At 37.8% G+C, this 20,094-nt stretch overlaps 1 protein-coding gene across 2 annotated transcripts in view; it reads right to left on the reverse strand.

The window, feature by feature from the left end:
- LOC139718157 (uncharacterized) overlaps nucleotides 1–19,732 on the reverse strand; it is a 132,924-nt gene extending 113,192 nt beyond the window's left edge. For both annotated transcript variants that reach the window (XR_011710025.1, XM_071629641.1), the window contains exon 1: nucleotides 19,457–19,732. Coding sequence is in view for 1 of the 2 variants with exons in the window: in XM_071629641.1 (XP_071485742.1) it covers nucleotides 19,457–19,693 (237 nt within the window). In the remaining variant the exon portion in view is untranslated. The remainder of the gene's footprint in view (nucleotides 1–19,456) is intronic.
- Between the last annotated feature and the right edge of the window lie 362 nt (nucleotides 19,733–20,094).

A 20,094-nucleotide genomic window follows, 5' to 3' on the forward strand; every position in this document is an offset into this window, starting at 1 on the left:
CCTGTTACCATAGACAAGTGAAAAAACACTGATGCAGAAGATGACTGCAATAACTTTATTAGTTTTTATTCTTCTCCTTTTAACACAAGAAAATCAAACTTACATTATTAACTCTCTCGCAACAATACTATTGATATCAGCCATATAGTCTGATTTTGTAATTAGATGCATAAAGTGGCAGAAACATTCAAAATTCAACATTGGGTTTACTGGGTGAAGAACAACAACCTAGGATGATATGCCGAACAATGATTTGTAGAATAAGAAAGAAAGAAAGAGAGAATTTGTTACTGAAAAAGAGAAGATCTATAAAAAAAAATACCAGACATGAATGAATTCAGCATGGCTAGAAGCTCAAAAAGAGAGAAAAAATATTATGGATGAAAATAATTGAAGGAATAAAGAATCTGGAAAAGTGTTGTACATAGGCTGCTGCAAGGATAGCATGAGCAGATAAACAGACACAATGGCCAGTGGACACATAAAGGGGATCAGATGACAAATTAAAGAATACTGGACAAGAGCTCCACAAGGAAAATAAAGGATGAAATTGAGGTAATAAAGCAGACTTACTAGATAAATGGATTTCTGATTGGCGATAACCCCTAAAAAGGGATTTCACGCTTTGTCCAATCTAAACTGACTCAGGGCTGACATAGGGGTTATTTTCTACAGATCAGATGCCATGAATTGCCGATGTGGATCGCATCTTTACAACCAGCCTGCTTATGGGAATGAGTGCATCTTGATACCTGCACACTGATCAAAATCCTCATTTATCAAATAAAAGATGAAGAGAGAGGATGAGAGCGAACACCAGCAGAGGACGGCAAGGTGGAGATGTTGTGGTGGTGTTAAATGGATCTTCACCCCAACCCCCCTAATCTCTGAAAAGGTACTAGGGGACGCCTTAGTGTCTGTTACCAGCCCACAAAACCTGATGAAGCCATAGAAAGGTGTCCAACCTGACAGGCCATCTCAAAGGGCACGTCACAATGCCAACGGCTATTTGGTCTGTCCTGGAGTTCACTCTCTCTGTCTCTCTCCCCATCCCCCCCCCCCCATCTTATTCATGATAAAAGAGCAATCTGTAACACAGACATTCTGCTGAGATGAAAGAGAAAGAAAGACAGACAGACAGACAGACAAACTGGAATGGTGATAGCACACACGCACACACACACACACACACACACACACACACTACAAGCTGGAGGTGGACAGAGAGACATGGTGATGTTGGAGAAGGAGAAGGAGGAGCAGGGGGAAGAGGACGAGGAGAAGGTGAGAGGACTTGGTTGAATGACTCCAGCTCAGCCACCTTCAATGCATCCTCCCAGGGTGGGAGCGAAAACTGTTGCACAAATCTCTGTTGACACCAAGGCACAATGCCCACAGACAATGGGTCAATCTGGTGGCTAAAAGAAGATTATACAAGAGGTTACAGTTGGTTAGCATACAGCCTATTTACAGCCGCTGCATTCTTTGACAGAAGTTTGAGTGTACACATCAAGGTTTTGTCCCACTCCTCCGCTCTCCTTTCCCATTCTCTTCAATCCCCCTGAAATTCCTTACAAAATGTTACCTTCCTCCAGGCTCAGGTAAATAAGATAGCATACAACAGCAACTATTCAAGCCTAATTTTTTAAAACATACTTTTATGTATTTTGGTACAAGCTACAGTTCATGAGTGGTTAAACAGACCTAGAAGAGCCTTTACACCTGTAAGGCTGTATGTGTATCCCCAGTGCCTCCGGTGGACATGGGTTGTCTTCTGAATAGTCCACTCATTGGTCCACTGAAGTTTTAACGATATGCCTCCTACTTTTCATAGCATAGCAAACTTTAGGTCTGGCCCCTCTGGATAATGGTATCTTGTTATAGGCCCATGAGAGGCTCAACTGGTTTTCATTGATGTATTCTTTGGTTTTCAAGCATTCCTGACTTGTCCTCACTAGTCATATCAGGGATTTATTCAGTGAAGTCATTGTAAGGCATTAATAACCTTCCTGTGCTTTAGAACATTTCATCACAGAGAGCCAAGTTGTGTCTTACCAGTTTCGTTTTTCTTGCTGAATGCCCTTCATTCAAAGAGTAATCTTTTTGTTGTCATTTTATTCTTGGTTTGTTTTGTTTGTTTGTTTGTTTTTTTAGGAGCCAACTAAGGGCACAATATTTCAGTACATATCATGGACACATGAGTGTGATATCATGTCATGTTGCAATGACTGTGAAGCAACAGCTGACGGTTTTACGGAGATGGAATTTAGGTGTTGACTCATGGAATGCCATTCCTTCCGAAACACAAAATCTTTAGGTCACTGGTAAACATACTAGAAGCTTTGGGCCACAGGAGAGACTGTAGACTGTGTACAGCTCCTTTTCAGCTGAACCCTGGACAACTTTCCACAGTGATCACATGGGTAGCAATGATCTTTGTGCGAGTATCCAAGTCCTAGGGTACCCCCATATGGATAAAAATTTCCTGAACAGCGTATCCTGCTGAGTTCCAGATCTCCTGGCAAGTTGACAATCTTCAATCCAGCACTGTCATAATATCTCATAAATTTGTAGGGACAAAACTAATGTCTTGCTCCACAACAGTCAGATCTTCTCCTCTCATTTTTAGGCATTTTTTTTCTTTATATTGATAATTTCATTGGATTACCTCATCATAACTAAGTGTGACTTGACTTTGTTTCATTGTATGTACGTTACTAGTGGCTGTGCTGCTTTGGAATGTACACTTTGACAAGAAACAGTCAAATGTATCAGTTGTAGACTTGATCTCTTGCCATTTGTCAAGGAGACAAAAAAAAAGCCTGAAAGCCACTGCAGAATCATGCATTGTACATTTCTTTCTGCTGATCAAAATATGATTTCCTCCACATCTTTATGATATCATCATTATTCTCTCTATTTATATTTGTCTCTCCCTTTCTCTATTTCTTATCACCAGTCTCTCCTCTAAGAAGTCAGAGTGTGCATTTCAAAGCTTCAGTGACTTCTTTCTATATTAATAAATGCAGAAGTGGTTACACCTGCTGCATCATCCGAATTATCCACCAATGCAATGGCCCTGCCCACACTCTTATTCCACAGAACGCTTCATTTGATGGATATCAAGTGGTGCTACATTCAAGGCAAGTCAGCTGACATCGCACCTGATTGTCACTTGAAGATGCTCTGGTGTCATCAATCAGACTTTCAGTGATTTTCTTCTTCTTCTTCTCCATTCTCCATTGCATGTTGGCTTCAGGTGTAGCCAAGCATGATCCCTTCATGTGGCATGAGTTCAAAGAATTGCAAGGGATGGGCTGCATGCAAAGCAGTCTTAGCTTTTGCTGCTGTCAGTATTTTGTTCTCAACATATACATGGGGCATTAACCTCTCGATTATTAACCTGTAAGCACAAATGTTGTATGTTTCTCTCTCCTCTTGCTTTCAATGTATGCATGTCTCTCCCACTCTTTCTCCTTTATTTCTTCATCATCACATTCTGCTTCTTTTCTCCTTTTCTTCTTATATCCTATAAAAACATTTCAAAAGATCATACAAAAGACTTTTATGTGAAGTTGAGTAGGTCCTATGTGTGTAACAACAAACATGCGCCTTTTCATACCGTCATAGTGAAGACTAAATGTGGAAGTTGGACATAACAAAATTCAATCTTATATAGGCCCAAATAAGTTGGGCGATGAAAAACTACATGGCAATGTACTCATTTACACCTACACAAGCTTGTGAGAGAGAAAAAGTATTTTAAAAAAAAAGAAGAGTTCCCTGGACATCTTGGTTACTCAAGCATAAAAATTGGTTGAGTGATTTATGACTTAACATAGATCAATACTGATCAACCTCCTTCCACAATCTTGTTGGCCTAATTCAGTCTTATTGTAATCAAGCCAGGGTGACTAAATGACTTCTCCCTTGCCCATCCTTTATGGCTCACTAACTCATGGCTAAAAGGCCAATGGCAAGGAATACAATGCACTTAATTGTGAAGCTCATTAAGGGATCATGTGAGCCACAGGGGTCAATTGCCTTATTTGTTTTTTCTTGTCACTGTCCCTTTGCACAATTTGGTATACATCTTGCTTTTACAAATCCCCTTTGTTGCTATTATCCCTTTACACTCTCTAACACATGCCTGCACACAAGTGGGAGCCAAGAGCGGCTAATTGGACTGTATACATAGCCCAGTGAGAACACAATCCCCAATGTCACGACAAATTTGCAGAGCATAGACCTGCTTTCTCAACATTTTGTGGAGCATTGTCATATAATCCGGTAGTGTACACAAAGAAATGCAATTAACTGTGTTCAGCTAAGGCATGTCAAAGTACTACAACTCACAAGTGCAAACTAATCTGCAGTGAAGGAGCAATAGTTTCCCAAAATGGCACGTACACTATATGCATGGTTCGACATTAACTGTGGCCCAGTGGCTCGAGGCCACTAGAAATTGACGTCGGGCCACAAAATTTTGAAAACGGTTATCTTTTGGTGATCCAATTGGGAAACTACTAGGAATATTCAATATGGATTGTTACATTTACTCTTGTTTCAGGCCATCAAAATTTCAGATTTAATGATTTTGGTGACCCAAACGGGCCATCAGAGAAAAGAGTTAGAGTCGCGCCCTGCTGTATGAGTGCTAAAAGAATTTCAAAATTCACTTTTAAACTGACCTCTAACATTCTAGTACAACTCAAGATAAAATGGTGAGGTTTGTTTTCAACATACACAACAAAAAACTAGTGAGGAGTAATATCAGCTAAACACAGTTACTATTAGAATCAACCCTTGTAAATTCAGAAAATAATACATTTTGGGAAAAAAAAAACAAGAAAAAGAAGCAGCAACAACAACAACAAGAAAAAACAAATAAATATCAGATAGATGAAAGCAAAGGAACTATATCATGTTAGTCCCTACTTTTGCAATCACAAAATTGATCAATAGAATGTCACTACAAAAGAATCTTAAACCTTTCTGCTACTATTACCTGTTGGCAGAAATCTGTTCTCTTTAAGAGAAATATAAATGCTGAAAGACTGAAAATTTATATCACACAGAGGTGATATTCTACCCTTTCTGATAGAGTGGGATGAAAAGTCCTTTCATATCAGGCAAACTAAAGCAGATTACAAAGCAACTCTGTGGTAGGAACAGAAGAAAGATGGATACTTTGAAGCAGAACTGAAATCATGCACCCCTGGCCTGCAAGGTCTTTGATTACCTCAAGCGGTGCTTTGGATGCATAACCCTATGGTTCTGCCCCAATTTGCTATGTTGTGGTTCTACATGAAAACTCAAAGCAGGATGACAGATAAAATGTTTCATACTGAACCTAATTGCTTTATGAGGCAGTAAAGTGCACATTTGCTCTAAAATAAAATTGTGCTAGGTTATACATGTTGGTAAACTAGTCAATCACCACTTGTTTGTAATGCATCAATAACATTCACAAGTAAAAATTAAAAAGTTATTGATGAAAACTTCAGTACTTTTAATGAATAGAGCAAACATGATGCTTCTATCAAATTTGGAGATATGGCATACTCAGCAAAGTCATATCATAAAAGATATAAAGAAAACATGACCTAGAAAGCAAGGGAGAAAGAATCAGAGAAAAAGGCAGAGAGAGTGAGAGAGAGAGAGGTTAAAAAAAAGAAGAAGCATATGTTCTAATACATGACGATATTGACATTGACAACCTGAACCACAGTACCACAGACAACTGTCATCAAAGTGTTATATTTAACTTCAGGTACAGGTAGTGAAAGGTTTCTGGAGCAGTGCTTATCACTGCACACAAACCACAGGGTGCAACTGTACTACAGCATGTTACATCACTCTTTAGCATTGCAGAGCTAGTAATCTGCATAGCAGCAGGATTACCAAAACTTCAGTATTTATGTATCTAATCTTTTCTTTTTGTCTGTGGGCAATATCCACAAAACTTTATTTGTCCAGCAAAACAACAACAACACTCATCTCATTGCAATTCCATAAAAGTCAAGTTTATTCTAAAGACTAGATAACATTCTGTATAGCATTTACATGCTAAATGTAATCACCACTATCAGAGAAATCAGAGAGCAATGAAACCACAGACAAAAGGAAAAAAGACAAGAAATCTACAAATTTCTATTTAAATCGATGTAATATCAATATCTTTCATTTCTAAGTTCTTTCATTCTTCAGTTGAATGGACTCACTCTCAATTCATTATATCAAGTTATTTCCTTTACTTTTATGAAGCTAAAAAACACCATTCTGCATACCATATATAACCAGGGATTAAGTTGATCTCATCTTTTCAAAGTTTTACATACATTTTTAGCAAGCTTGCCAGATAGCTCAGAATGAGAAAGAACTTTGTGACTTGAAATGTATCTTAAAATTGAATCAAAATTGCTACCTTCTAAAAGGTTAACAAATTGATTTTTTAATCAATACTTTTATAAATATCAAATATTAACGGAACATTTATGAAGTTTTGACAATATTAAATTTCAGGATAAAATGGATAGATAGTTTGAAAATGAAATGTTTGTAATTCATATTTCACTGTCATATTCAGATATAAATTAAAAGTGCTTTGCTAAACACATGCTTTTGTTTTTTTTTATTTACAAACGTAAACAGGTTATCCAAATTCATCAAGCATTATCCTGCAGGCATTGTTTTTTTATATGTGCATATACTAATACACACAAAAATAGCTACAAAATAGCTGCCATTTTGCCACACAAGAGTCACCAGATCAAGTTGCCTATGAAAATGCTTCTGCCATGACTTTTAGAGGCAAAGGGATTTTTGTTACAAGTCTGGAAAACAAACAAATGAAAACAAACTTCGGTTCTCTTTTAATCCACCCTCCAGGTGAAAGTAGGTCATTGCTGCACATGACTATCAGGCATAAATCAATGACTAAGCCTGACGTGCCAACAGTCAGGAGAGAAAATTAATTCCCCCCCAAAAAACTCATACATTTCTCCAGCCAGCGTACAATTATTTGTGACATGGATATCCTATACCACGTAATTCCTTCACAAAATGAGCAATAAAGTGTGGGTACACAAAGAGACATTTGACGCTGGTTAAAAGCCACTTTGTCTGAAGTACAACAAAAACTCTCTGTACGCCCACTTAATGTGCCTCCTTTGACAATGACCGATGCACAGGATGTAATTCAGCAAAGTCCAGCGTAATTTCTCACAATAGCTGTGTGCCCAGGCCACTTTAAAGACACTAAATCAATTGATTCTTTCATTCATTCAGTCATTCATTCACTCAATCATTCATCTTTCATTCAATTATTCATCCATTCATAAATTCATCCAATTTCTGGAATTTTGTTGTTGTTCATTACTCTTTCTTCTTCTTGGTTTAATCCAACTGCCAAGTACTTTGCTTCTAGGTTTGCATCTCTGTTTGTTTGTTTTTTTAATCCTTCATATTATTGTACCCTGTATGTAAACATTCATTCATTCAAATTATACAAAGTGCTAAATCCTTCAGCATTTCAGTATATTGCCATGGACAGACAGATACTGCCAATACCACTTATTCTATGATGCTCCAATGGAGCATTAAAAGTTGTCATTTTTTAACAATTATTTACTTGGTCTTAATTAAAACTAGCATAAACATGAAGGTGACATGTATGAAGGTAAAACACTATATTTAGTCTGCTAACAAAAATAAAATGTATCTTTATAGAAAGATGAAGCCATCTCACTTGAAATGAAACAGAAAACAACATCATTGTGTCCAGTCTAGATTTATTCAAACTGAAAGCATTCCAAGATTCAAGAAAAACTTAAATTTAATGAAACAACTACATAAAGGGAACCATTTGAAAACTTCACGTAAATCTGGAATGAAAATAAATAGCCATCTCTTGACTTTTATTTTCACAAGAGGACGGACAAGCCAAGAAGATCATCATGTTTCCATTCAAACTGATCCCTCCTTCTCCCCCCCCCCCAAAAAAAAGGGGGGGGGGGAACAACAACAACAATACAAACTCTTTTTATCATAAAATGTAGATATGGTATTATATTTGGGTATGGATATCACCATTCATTTCTTTTCACATTTTCTCTAAATAACACAAAAAATATATATCAATAGGACTTATAATTTTAAACAAAATGTCATTGTTGTAAAGCATCTGGGCCCTGTTTATGAAGAGTTATAATTGATCACATAGTTGATTTCTACGCTAAGTCTATGGCAGCCTGTGTGGTAAGGAAATTTATAGTCGATTATATCTTTTGATAAAATGGGGCCCAGGACTCATAAATGGTCACAGAACCAGGGGGCTGCAGTGCCCCCCTCCTCCCCCCCCCCCCCCCCCCCCACACACGCACACAATTTTGGCTTGTAAAAATAAATAAATAGATAACTAGATGAATATATAGATAGATGAATTTGTAATAAATGAATAAATAAAAATTGAAATAAGTACAAAAATAGAATAAACTTTAGATAAACAAACAAAATTTAGATAAATAAATACACATAAATGAATAAATTTTTACAGTGTACATAAAAGAACACAGCTTTTGAAGGGTTCCTTCTGGAGATCATTCCTCCGGAAAAGGGGGGTTGGGGGTTGGAAAGTACCATTGAAACTTGACCTTCCCCCTTGATCCCTCCCCCCCCCCCCCACACACACACACACACACACATACACATACACACACACACACTAAAATGTGTTCCATGGCCCCTGCTAGAAAATACATGCCTTTTTACATGTAACTTTCAAAACTGGGTCAAATCATTTGCCAAATATTAGTTTTAAGAAATGGTGCCAAATTATCTTTAATAGATAAGTGTATCACGGCCCAGTGGTACAAGATACTTTCCAATTGTAATAACTCTATTTCAGCATGCATATATAAATTGATATACATTGTACATATGACAAATTTTAGAATTAAAAAAAAAAGGTGAGTGGTTGTTGGACTGCTTCATGCAATCTACAAGTACAAGGTCTTCCAAGCAACAAAGCCAATAGTGACTTACCACATATATATAGCTATGGGTTAGAACAATCATAGATTGTCAAGCTCGTGGCAATGGCACTACTTTATATTGAAAGGCTCACCAAAAAACTATCCCCAGACAATAAAATGAATCACAAACCTCATTCTAGAAATTAGTGAATATCTATGGATTATCCCTCCAAGATGATCTCACCTCACTACAACTCCCCCTGCCTCTCTCCTACACACATTATAATTTTTTGTTGTTCAATATACAAAACACAAACACACACACACAGACACACAAACACATATATAGTACATGTGTATGAGTTTGTGTGTGGGGGATAATAGAAATGTGTATTAAAGTAAAACAAGGCTGGCAGACGAAAAAATAACAGCACACATTACTGCTTCTGACTCTACTGGTGGGATTTCGCGTTCAAACCCACTGGGTGGCCTTCCCCATGGACACAAACGTGGAAAACTGTCCGACAAATGGATGCAAGGGAACACACAATATAAAGCCAGCAAACAGCTTGTCAGCATGTGACTTGTTTCGAAGGACTGAGGTACACCAAAGTTCAAGAAGAGGGCTGCTCTGTGTTACAGACTAAGGCCCTTTTAATAAAAGAGAAAAAGGGAGCAAAAGTTGAGTAACAGTGGGGCATCTGAAGGACCCTCACTAATTTTCCATGAAAAAAGAAAAAATCATCAATGCATTACCTCTTTTTTCTTACAACAATGGATGTAATTCAAAACACACAATGGTGCTATATTTGGTACTTCCCCACAGTTTGGTGTGCAAAGGAAGGCAGGGGGCTTCCTATTTTGGGGGCAATTTGTACTAATTCCAAACATATTTTCCCTGTAGATCCTGTTTCTCACATAAATACAAGCTGAACCTTTGATAATGCAGGGACAGAGATTGTTAAAAGTTGTTCTATATCATAACAAGAATTCTAAAAAAAATTTCTTCCCTATTATTAGGCCCAATCGTTTTATTATTTAGAAAGATCATAATCATCTTATCTTAAATCTAATATGAAAATGTATGATCCTATACATTATTACACAAAACAAATGATAAGAGCTTTACTAGAAAATCTTCTCACAAACTTTCAAAATCAGATGTCATATGCATATTATGTAGGCCTACTTTCACTTACATATTGTACACATTTGGTCATATAAAACCCCTTTCTTTCATGAACCTGGTACTGTAAAGCAAGATATTTTTGTGGCATGACATTTTCCCAAATTGGAGCCAACAGCCTTTTTTGAGGTATGAAATTTTTGCAAATTGCCACTGACAATCAATGCATATCGTGAAGACAAGAACTTTCGCATGCATTTCAATTTCACGAATTTTGGCTCTCTCGCAAAATTCACAAAATTAAAATGCACATGAACATTTCTTGTTTTACAGTACACAAGATTTCAGTGGCATCAACTCATATGTGGGAACCTGGTGTACCAGATTCTCAAAAAGTAGACAGAAGAATCTGTATTCGTGGCATAAATTCACATTTTATTTGTGTCATAATGCTGACCAGAAAAACAACTTTGATAGAAAGATTAGAGTTTCTTCTTCCAATATGTTTTTTTTTTCTGTATCAAAACTGTGTGTATTTTTGTCTAATTCACCTTTTCCAACATAAAAGTGTACTTGATTTGCTATAAAACTCTTAAGAAGACGTATGAAGCAATCAAGGCCGAGTTCACTGGATTTTGATTTTGGCTGACCCCATTCACGAGCCCTTATAGTGTGTAAAACAAGTTTGCGAGCCCATCAGCATACACTCTATTCATAAATCTCACGTCGATCGATACTTCTCATTGTTCGATGGCACATGCAGTTGACTGTAAATAGGGGATATGAGTACTGCTTGACTGCTTTCGCACAGGCAGATTACAAACCTGTCCATTCTTTGTCGACAAGCAAAAAGAATCTTGTATGGGGTCTTGACGGTTCTTGGAGAATATGGGAAGGAATGGATTAATGTCATGACCATAAATTGGAAATGGCCATTTATTTTATATCTAAATCGTATATGCCCTCATTATCCCTTGGGGAAAAAACAATTCAACCCTTCAAATATATATTTATATAATTATCTTTATCAACACACAACATCTTTCATATTCAAAAGGCTTGGATGTCATAAAAGCGTAAGTACAGTGCACTCCCGTTGTAATGAACACGGTTACAATGAAATTCCGGATACAACGAAGTAAAAATTTGGGCCGTGACATTATCTGCTCTATGTTTTTTATTGTTTATTTGTTCGGATATTACGAAATTTCAATATAATGAAAGAAAACTGCCGGTCCCGAGGACTTCATTATAACTGGAGTCCACTGTAGTAGATTGCATGCATAGACATAACTTGCGAACAACACTATTTATTTCCAAGCTTTTGGCCTTTGGCCTTGTTCATGGCTGTAGACCTGCCATTGCATGGCTTTGGTATTGGCCTTTTGTGCTTTCATAATATGCATTCTACTGCATGCAGCAGTGATGTCTCATTAGAAATCAATTCACAGTGGAAGTGAGGAAAAGAATATTATCAAATGTAAATCAAATACAGAAACTAACCAATGTGAACGATTATTCAAATCAATAATAATTACATTGAATGGTCTTGCTGTATTGGATACGACAAAGTCTTAGCCTTATTAGTGCTTTCTAAATGCATTCATCTTCAACTTCTGCAATACTTGGCCTGAACATGTGCAATATTTTCTGGTATCCTATTCAATGACATCCAATAATACAGATGAGGTGAAACATATGAAGCAGGCAAAGCAGAGACAAGAAATGTAAACCAAACTTGGAAATTGAGAAATAACAGTTTGTTTCAGAAGGTCAAACTAAACTGCTACATGTATGAAATAATTTTGATTGATATTGCTTTCTTAAACTTTGGTCCTAGGTACAAAGTATCATCCCTGAGGTACTGGCTTAAGAATTCTTTCAATATGGATATAAAGTCACCACTTCATACTGTCTGACTTGAATAGATATGGGAATTTTTTACATCTAGGTAGACTGGGGTGGAAATCACCTGAAGACCAAATCAAATAAATCACTGTTAAAGATGGAGTGAGCTTGAAGGTCACGGATGTGTACCTACAATTTGTATTTCTAGACTTTCTCACATCTTTCCATGTATGGAATCTTGCAATGAAAAAAAGAAAAGAAAAGAAAATGTATTGTAATAGATCTTGTGCAGGGTAACTGAGAACCTAACTTATCTTAAACTCAAATGCGACCAAATCCTGATGGAATCCCATTTTCTTTGCTCATTTTTCATTCATAATCTTCAACTTGTCAATATTTACTCGTAACTTGTTTCTGTTGGTGAGATGGAAGGTGCAGAACTTTGTAGAGAGGGAGGGCAACTATGAGCATGTAACACGAGGATTAAAATTATGCATGCCAGTACTCAATTAAAGAACACAAAAATATGTAATTATTATAGTGTTTGGTACATTATGCTTACATAGGTTTCATCATGTTAGTGAGAAACAGCATAGATTGAATAATATGCAATTTTCTTATTTAGCACAAATTTTATCGTTTTGCCATTTTACACTTGAAGAGTAGAACCTACTATACATAAATCTAGGCATTCTGTTTCATTTAGCTGTGATGAGTCAGTTACTGGTGAAGTTTGTTGTGCAAGAATGAAGCTATATGATACTATTAAAGGGAAAAAATGTTTTGTTGCAAAGAGGATAGAAAGATGATGAGAACATGGAAGATAAGGAAAAATGATGGAAAAGAAAGTATATGGATAGAGAGAAGGAAAGAGGGGGAGAGAAACATGATGGGGAATACCTTTTTTTTTCATCTTCTTTTTTTCAAGAGTTAAATTACACAAACACTCGAGCATTGACAAAATCCTGGAAACCACCGGAGAATGTGTAATGCATACCAGGGCAAATTTGAGAATGGGGGCTTTCCAAGCCGCAAGTCACCTCAGCACAATTGCAACAATTACTACAGACATGCTCTGCACTCTGCACAATGCATAGGTATGAGAACTGAATGGTATCAATTCTCACCAAGTACAAAAGGCAATGTACATGTAAACAATATCTTTTTGTGACATCCGTGCGGCGACGCTTTGCCGGCTGTATATTGAGTCGGGCGACCGACCTTATGAATGGTAGTTACAATCATCGGCAAAACAGTGAGACATGGAGATATGGAACGGAGAGAGGGAAAAAATTGTCGGCACAAGGCTCAAAGGGCATTTTTTTCGACAAGACCAAGCTTGTCCATCGCCTTACTTATTCTGTAGTAGAAGAATGGGCAATTTGCCTATCGAATTGCAATAGCAATTTACTAAATTGAACATGTATATAACATGAGCACACACAAGAACAAAATTTAATATAATGTCTGGCTGAGCTCCCTTCAGACTGCATAAGAGTAAGGACATGTGTGCCCTGCACTCTGCAAGCAAACCTTGTAACTAGATGAAATTGTCACCAGAAAGGATAACAATTTATTTTCCCCTCAGCATGCAAGGACTTCAGCTACTAGCATATGTGAGTATTCATTTTTTGTAGGTGCATACACTCTGCACAGTGTACATCTAGCCTCCTAGTGAGATACAATAAAAAGAGCTAGAATTTAGTATAGCCATGGCTTTCATGCACCTCCTTCTAATGTAAATACACACTGGTCCTTGCTGTGCGATAGATTGTCGTACCCTTAACTCAAGGATAAAAACATAATATCAACTCCAGAGGCAATGACAAAAGTGTCAAGCATTTAAGCTACACATGATATCAATGTGTTGTTTGTTTAGTGCAACTAATCACTCCCCTATCCCTCCCCCTTCTCTCTCCCCCTCCCTCTCTCTCTCTCTCTCTCTCAAAAAAATGTTGGCACATGTATTTCAAAAGATGAATTTGCTGTAGAGTACTTTATGCATGTCTATACACAAAATTCATTCTTTCAATGTGAAAGCCACTAACTGGTATAGGGGGGGGGGGGGGAGGCAATCTCAGTAGTAAGATGTGTAGCACTGCAAGAAGATTCTTCATACACCTGCAGTTCCAGTTCATTTATGTTGAGAAAATACCTGTTCCTATCTAATGCATGAGAACTTGCGTGGCTTGCAGTGATTAGTAAAGGGCATATCTCACTGGAGGAGACGACTGCCGTAACTGCCGCGACTTGTGCGACTCAAGACTAAAAAATAAAAAAACAAAAAAATAATTTGCACTCTAACGAAGATGGTGACTCCACGGCAACATCCGAGACGTCTCCAAACAAGGTGGCAACTTACTCCCCCCGGAAGTCACGGAGATGTCACCGCAATGTTTCCAGCATTTGCAGGGACTTCTCCAAGACATCTTCTAAGTTGCAGAGACGTCTCCACATCATCACTGATAGGTTGTTGTGGGTCTCCGCAAAGTTGCAGAGCATCTCAGAGATGTTACAGACAAAACAATATATGTCCCCGCCGAAAGTAGCATTTTGTAGCAAAATGTACAATGTAGGTCAAAAATCAAGGTCAAAGGTCAAAGAAGTCAAAGGTCAAAATTCTGTGTAGAAGTTTTGAAGCCCTCACCTAGTGCCATCACATAAAGCAAACGGAATCGAAATCGGGTTAGAAATGGCGAAGGAGTAGCATTTTGTAGCAAAATGTACAATATAGGTAAAAAATCAAGGTCATAGGTCAAAAATCAAGGTCAAAGGTCTAAGAAATCAAAGATCAAAATTCTGTGTAGAAGTTTTGAAGCCCTCACCTAGTGCCATCACATAAAGCAAACTGAATCGAAATCGGGTTAGAAATGGCGAAGTAGCATTTTGTAGCAAAATGTACAATATAGGTCAAAGGTCAAGGTCAAAGGTCACAACTGAAATTCTGTGTAGAAGTTTCAAGCTCCCATGTAGTGCTATCATATAAAGCAAACAGAATCAAAATTGGCTCATAAATGACAGAGAAGTAGCAAATTGAACATTTTGATCACACACACACGGACACACACACGTATGGAGCCCGTTTCATAGTCCCCTGCTCGAACTCGTTCGGCGGGGACAATTAGTCTCTGTAGCATGGCTGCAACTGAGGAGACATCATGGAGACGTCTCCAAGACCAGCTGAAGACTTGAAAAAAGTCTTCAAAAAAATATTGAATATCTTTGATTTTAAAGCATCTCCCTGGAGACCATGTCTAGTGTCATGGAGACTTCTCCATAACCAGCACGACTCGAATCGCCACCAGGTCGCTACCTGGTCTCCAAACCAGTCAGACATATCCACTTAAGGTTTAGTTATATTTGGTAAGCAAGTACTGTTCCTGATGGATGTACTGTACATGCCATATATTTCGCTAGTCTAAATTTTCGCGAATCGGGACTTCCCAACAATTTCGCGAGTGGTTAAATTCGTGATCGTGGAGTCCTGTGCTGAACGGAGAAATGTATACGCGTACGTCACATTCATATTGGCATTAGAGTGAATATTTTCGCATGTTTTTAATTTCGCGAATACCAGCTGACTCGCGAAATTCACAAAAATAAAAATCTCGCGAAACATTCGGCGTATACAGTATATCAATGCACAAATGCCAAAATAGGTATCTATGAAGAGAAAGGACTGCACGTGGCCAAATGCTACATTCATAATGCAGAGTTGAGCACACACATTACTACTTTTAAGTGCTGTGTATTTGCATGCATACGTGTTAGAATTAGACATTTTTCTGAAAAAATATCTTAACTGTCATCAAAACAAATTGAGGATAGTTAAGACCAACTACAGTTGTGTAGCATGAAACATAAGTAAACCATTAAAGGTTTTTCACAACATCTGTCTACAGAGATGTGGGATATTCTATACAGTATTATCCAATAAAGCATGCAATCATCATGTATCCTAGTATCAAAGATTTTGCAGCAGCTCTGAGTACATGTTATGGACTGAGATTGTTGAATGAGCTGCTTTACGTGGCTGTATGTCATCTCGTTTATCTTACAAGTGCACATGAGTATAAAATGTCTACTGAATTCCATATCATTTTCTATTTTCCTGTAAATCATTAACATTAATGTTTCTACTTATCACCATGATCGGGCTTCATCAGAGCTGTGGTTATTAAAATCAATATTTAGAAAGATTGGCATTTCTCTAATTCCACTGAATGTGTACAATGTATATCCACACAGCGATGACTTACAAAGGGCATAATAGTATTCACATTAGGGACTTTGGTGGATTATGATTAAAATCCCTGAATATTTAAAAGTAAACACAAATCCCCTAAAATTTCTGGATGACTGTGATGACTGAGTTTTCCCACAAACACAGCAATGCACCAGGGAACATAGAACACCTACTTATGAGTGGCAGTTATGCGTTTCTTTTTCCAAAATTTTGTTGTTGAGGGACAATCAATAGTCATCCAAACTGCAAAGATGTCTCTGTCAAACAAGACAATAAGATCAACAGTGATATGTTTTAATGATGGTATACTTCAGGAGAGCTTCACAGGAAAAAAACAATTACATACGCAATGTACGCTTGCATAAAGAAAGAAAAAATGTGTGGCAGTAAAGTCTGTCACCATACAGGTAAGAAAAATAATCATAATTCAGAAAATAATCAAGCACATTTAGATAATGACAGTAGAGCAGCACAGACATGAATCTACACACATGTACCTACAATGTAATGTTGTCAGAATACAGTTGAACCTCTCGTATCCGGACAAGTCGGGACCGGGGCTCATCCGGATAAGGGATTTGGCCGGATACGGGAGACTCAATGCTTTATACATGTACATATACATACACATGTACTGATGTAGCCCATTGTAGTACCACATGTAGTAATGTGTATACTGCAACCTTTTCATTGTTACACTCAGTAACAGACCCCAAAATAGAGGTTCGTGTTTGCAAGAATGAAATCATTTTCTTTTATAAATTCTTGGGATGATTTACCTAAATAATTATTAAGAAATGTATCAAGTATATTTAATTCATTGTGTTTGTGTAGGAGTTCTCAAGGAGTTGAGAATCCCCCTTTCCTCCCGTAATTATAAAAAAAAATCACGGCGAGATTGCGTCCGTATAATAGAGAGATCCGGATAAAGGGAGGCCGGATAAGAGAGGTTCAACTGTACTGTGGCATACCTAAGATAATAACTGCTGGCACATTATTCCTAAGTTTATACTTGAATCAGTTGTTGGTTAAGCCAAGATTTCATGTCTGTGTGTTGGGGGGGGGGGGGGGGTAGGCGAGGGACAGAGAATACATACTTTAGCATTGCTCAATCTATTGACTGCCTCATCTATATTATGCAAACAAGCTCATAAATACACATTGTATCAATGTAAATAGTACATTGTCTGTCTTTTAAAAGTATAAAGGTTAATCCTCAATTTTCTCACTGCACTAAGTTTTCTTTTGCACACATATATCAGCCAAGGCATTCATCCAAGACTTTACACTAAACAATAGTAAGGGGTTTGGCCTTTATTACCCTGGATTATAATGAAATTAAGAGCTGAGAGAACAGGAATCATTTCTGCTATGTACCCTGGGTGCCAAATGAGGCTTATGATTCTGCTCAACACACAGAAGAGAGGAAGTTTGCTTTCATATTGCATTCATGATTACCAAGGGACCAAGAGATTAGCAAGAGCACACAACCTTTGAACACTGCTGCAGACATGCCACTCTAAGATATCCCTTGAAATACAGTTTGAGATTTATTCCTGTTTTGCCAACATGGCTACAGATATAAAGCAGAACAGCTATAATCTCAACATTACCAAAGGAAGTCACTTTTGTCCTTAATATTTTGTCTCCTTTTTTTTGGAGGGGGGGGGGTGGATATATGTGCATTGTTGATTTTTTTTTTGTCCTTACTGATATCATTTCTTTTATGATACTTTCAGCAAAGTTGGTTAAAAAGACAGAGTTCTTGTTTCTATACATTCAGCTACAGATAAGCTGCATCTTGACAATTGTAACAAAAGGATAAAGACAGTTAAAACTTTGCTATACATTCCACAAAACTATAACATAAACATACCCCAGTTTTTTATTAAGGAAAATCTTGAATTTCTATACCTAATTATGAAGAGTGTCACTTCTCTTTCCATAGAAGTCTTTCCAGGCAAATCTATCATTTAAAGTCTACACTACTTTATGGAGCTGATGATGCCACCATGCATTTTGCATGCACTGATCAAATAAATAGCAGTGAACTAAATGCTGACGTAAACCATCACAATATCATTTAATATGATTTCATACACTGTTTTGGACCCTCTCTAGATGAAAATAATCTGCAGAAAAAAAAAATCACAGTAAGAAATGCAACAACAAAAATAAGTGACTGTTGGTTGTATCTCAATGCGGCATTCATTAAAAGCATCAATTCTGCGATGAAAGATTAAAGCCAAGGCTAAAGCAGAGATGCACACCAAACAGAGCAATTCTGAGAATGCTAGAAAAGAAATCCTTTTATTACCCCCTCTCCTTCCATATTAAAATCGCAAGGGGTGGAAATTGGCTCTACTCCAACATTTTATAAGAGGTTGACACTTTGTTGGGGGTTGAGTAAAAGTAGGGAGTGGTATTTTAGTAGTTCAACCTACAGTTACAGGGAACATTATGAAAACCATTAATCATACCCAAGCCCTAAATTAACATGTACTGCTACCCAAACCCTAACCCTGCTACTGTAGGACTCCTGAATCTAGCAAAGACCCCCCCCCCCCCCCCCCCCCTTTAACCCTTCTAATAATATGCAACAGATCTCTCTCGGTATAGTCTAGACTACATTAGATTCTTAGCATAGATACACAGTTGGAAATATCATTTCAAGCAGTGACTTGAGATCTAAATACTAGATCTAGTCTATAGAAACTCTTCTTTTCTATCATTTTGTAGGCAATGAACAACAGGATCTCTAGTATCAGTAATCTGCAGTACAATGTATTACCAATTGCTGTGCCTGTAATTTTTCTACCAACAGACTTCTACCTTGCAAAAGGAAAATATATCTCTTACAATTACATTTTGAGCTACAATATCAAGAAATGCTAGACTCCAGAAAACTAAATTTACAAGCCCTCACCTATATCCTACTCCTGATCTAACGTCAGCATGTTGTTATTTTTAGGCCTAAGTTGCCCTAACGTTACAGTTCTAGAATCTAGAAGTAGAACCTATTTCAGATCAAGACAAGTGTTAGAGCGATTCTCTACTACAATCTGTAACTAGCCTATCTTAAACATGTCTGAGCTGAAGAAGCAAAGTTCACAGATCATATTAAACTTGTATGATATTTGTGTTGACGCAAACTTTGCACTGCACTGGGCAACGCGCAGTTCCGTCCCCCGCCCGCCCGGTCCGGCGCCTGGCAGCCGAGCTGCTGGCTCGCGATCGCGCGGGTCTGGCACGCCCACTCACCTTGCTAGGGATTTCTCGTGCCTGCAGCTGTACAATCGGAGTTTGAACCAGCCATTTCTTGTCCTTAAGAAGCCAGTATCCAGCCGTTGCCACACTTATTCCACAAGCACCAGCAGTAAGGACATGCACAGCTCTCCTGCTACCTACAGTTGAAGTTGATCTACCGCTGAAACAGCGCTGAACATAAAAATATGCTCGTCGTGTTTGTCTTGTCAACAAGGCAGAGGGAGTCGCCATTTTGTTTGTTGGGGTTCAGTAGACATGCGCAGTGGAGCAATGCGGCCGACCAAATCAGCTGTTCCAACCAGACGACATAGCATTCACGAACTCGATCGCAGTGTAGTATCGATTTAGGTGATTTCCCTACTTTTCGTTTCCCCGCGCTTGCGCTCTCCGACTGTTGTGCCGCAGTACTAGTATGTTAATACGTCACAGTTTCTTATCGTAATGACACTTGCTTGCAAAGTGCAATATTCTCATCTGTTTCAAAATGGACCTTCAGAAGATCAAACAAAATTGTTCATTGCCAGTAATGATTATTGTAATATTGTCCATAATTACTTTCGTGCGGCCTTTCCCCTATAGCGCAGCGAAACTTGTGATTTATCCAATCAACTCATCAAGGATACAATTTGGCA

Source organism: Diadema antillarum, unplaced genomic scaffold (assembly GCF_040938485.1).
Source record: "Diadema antillarum isolate AM-2024a unplaced genomic scaffold, OU_Dant_1.0 scf00000090, whole genome shotgun sequence".
In the NCBI taxonomy this organism is placed as follows: domain Eukaryota; kingdom Metazoa; phylum Echinodermata; class Echinoidea; order Diadematoida; family Diadematidae; genus Diadema; species Diadema antillarum.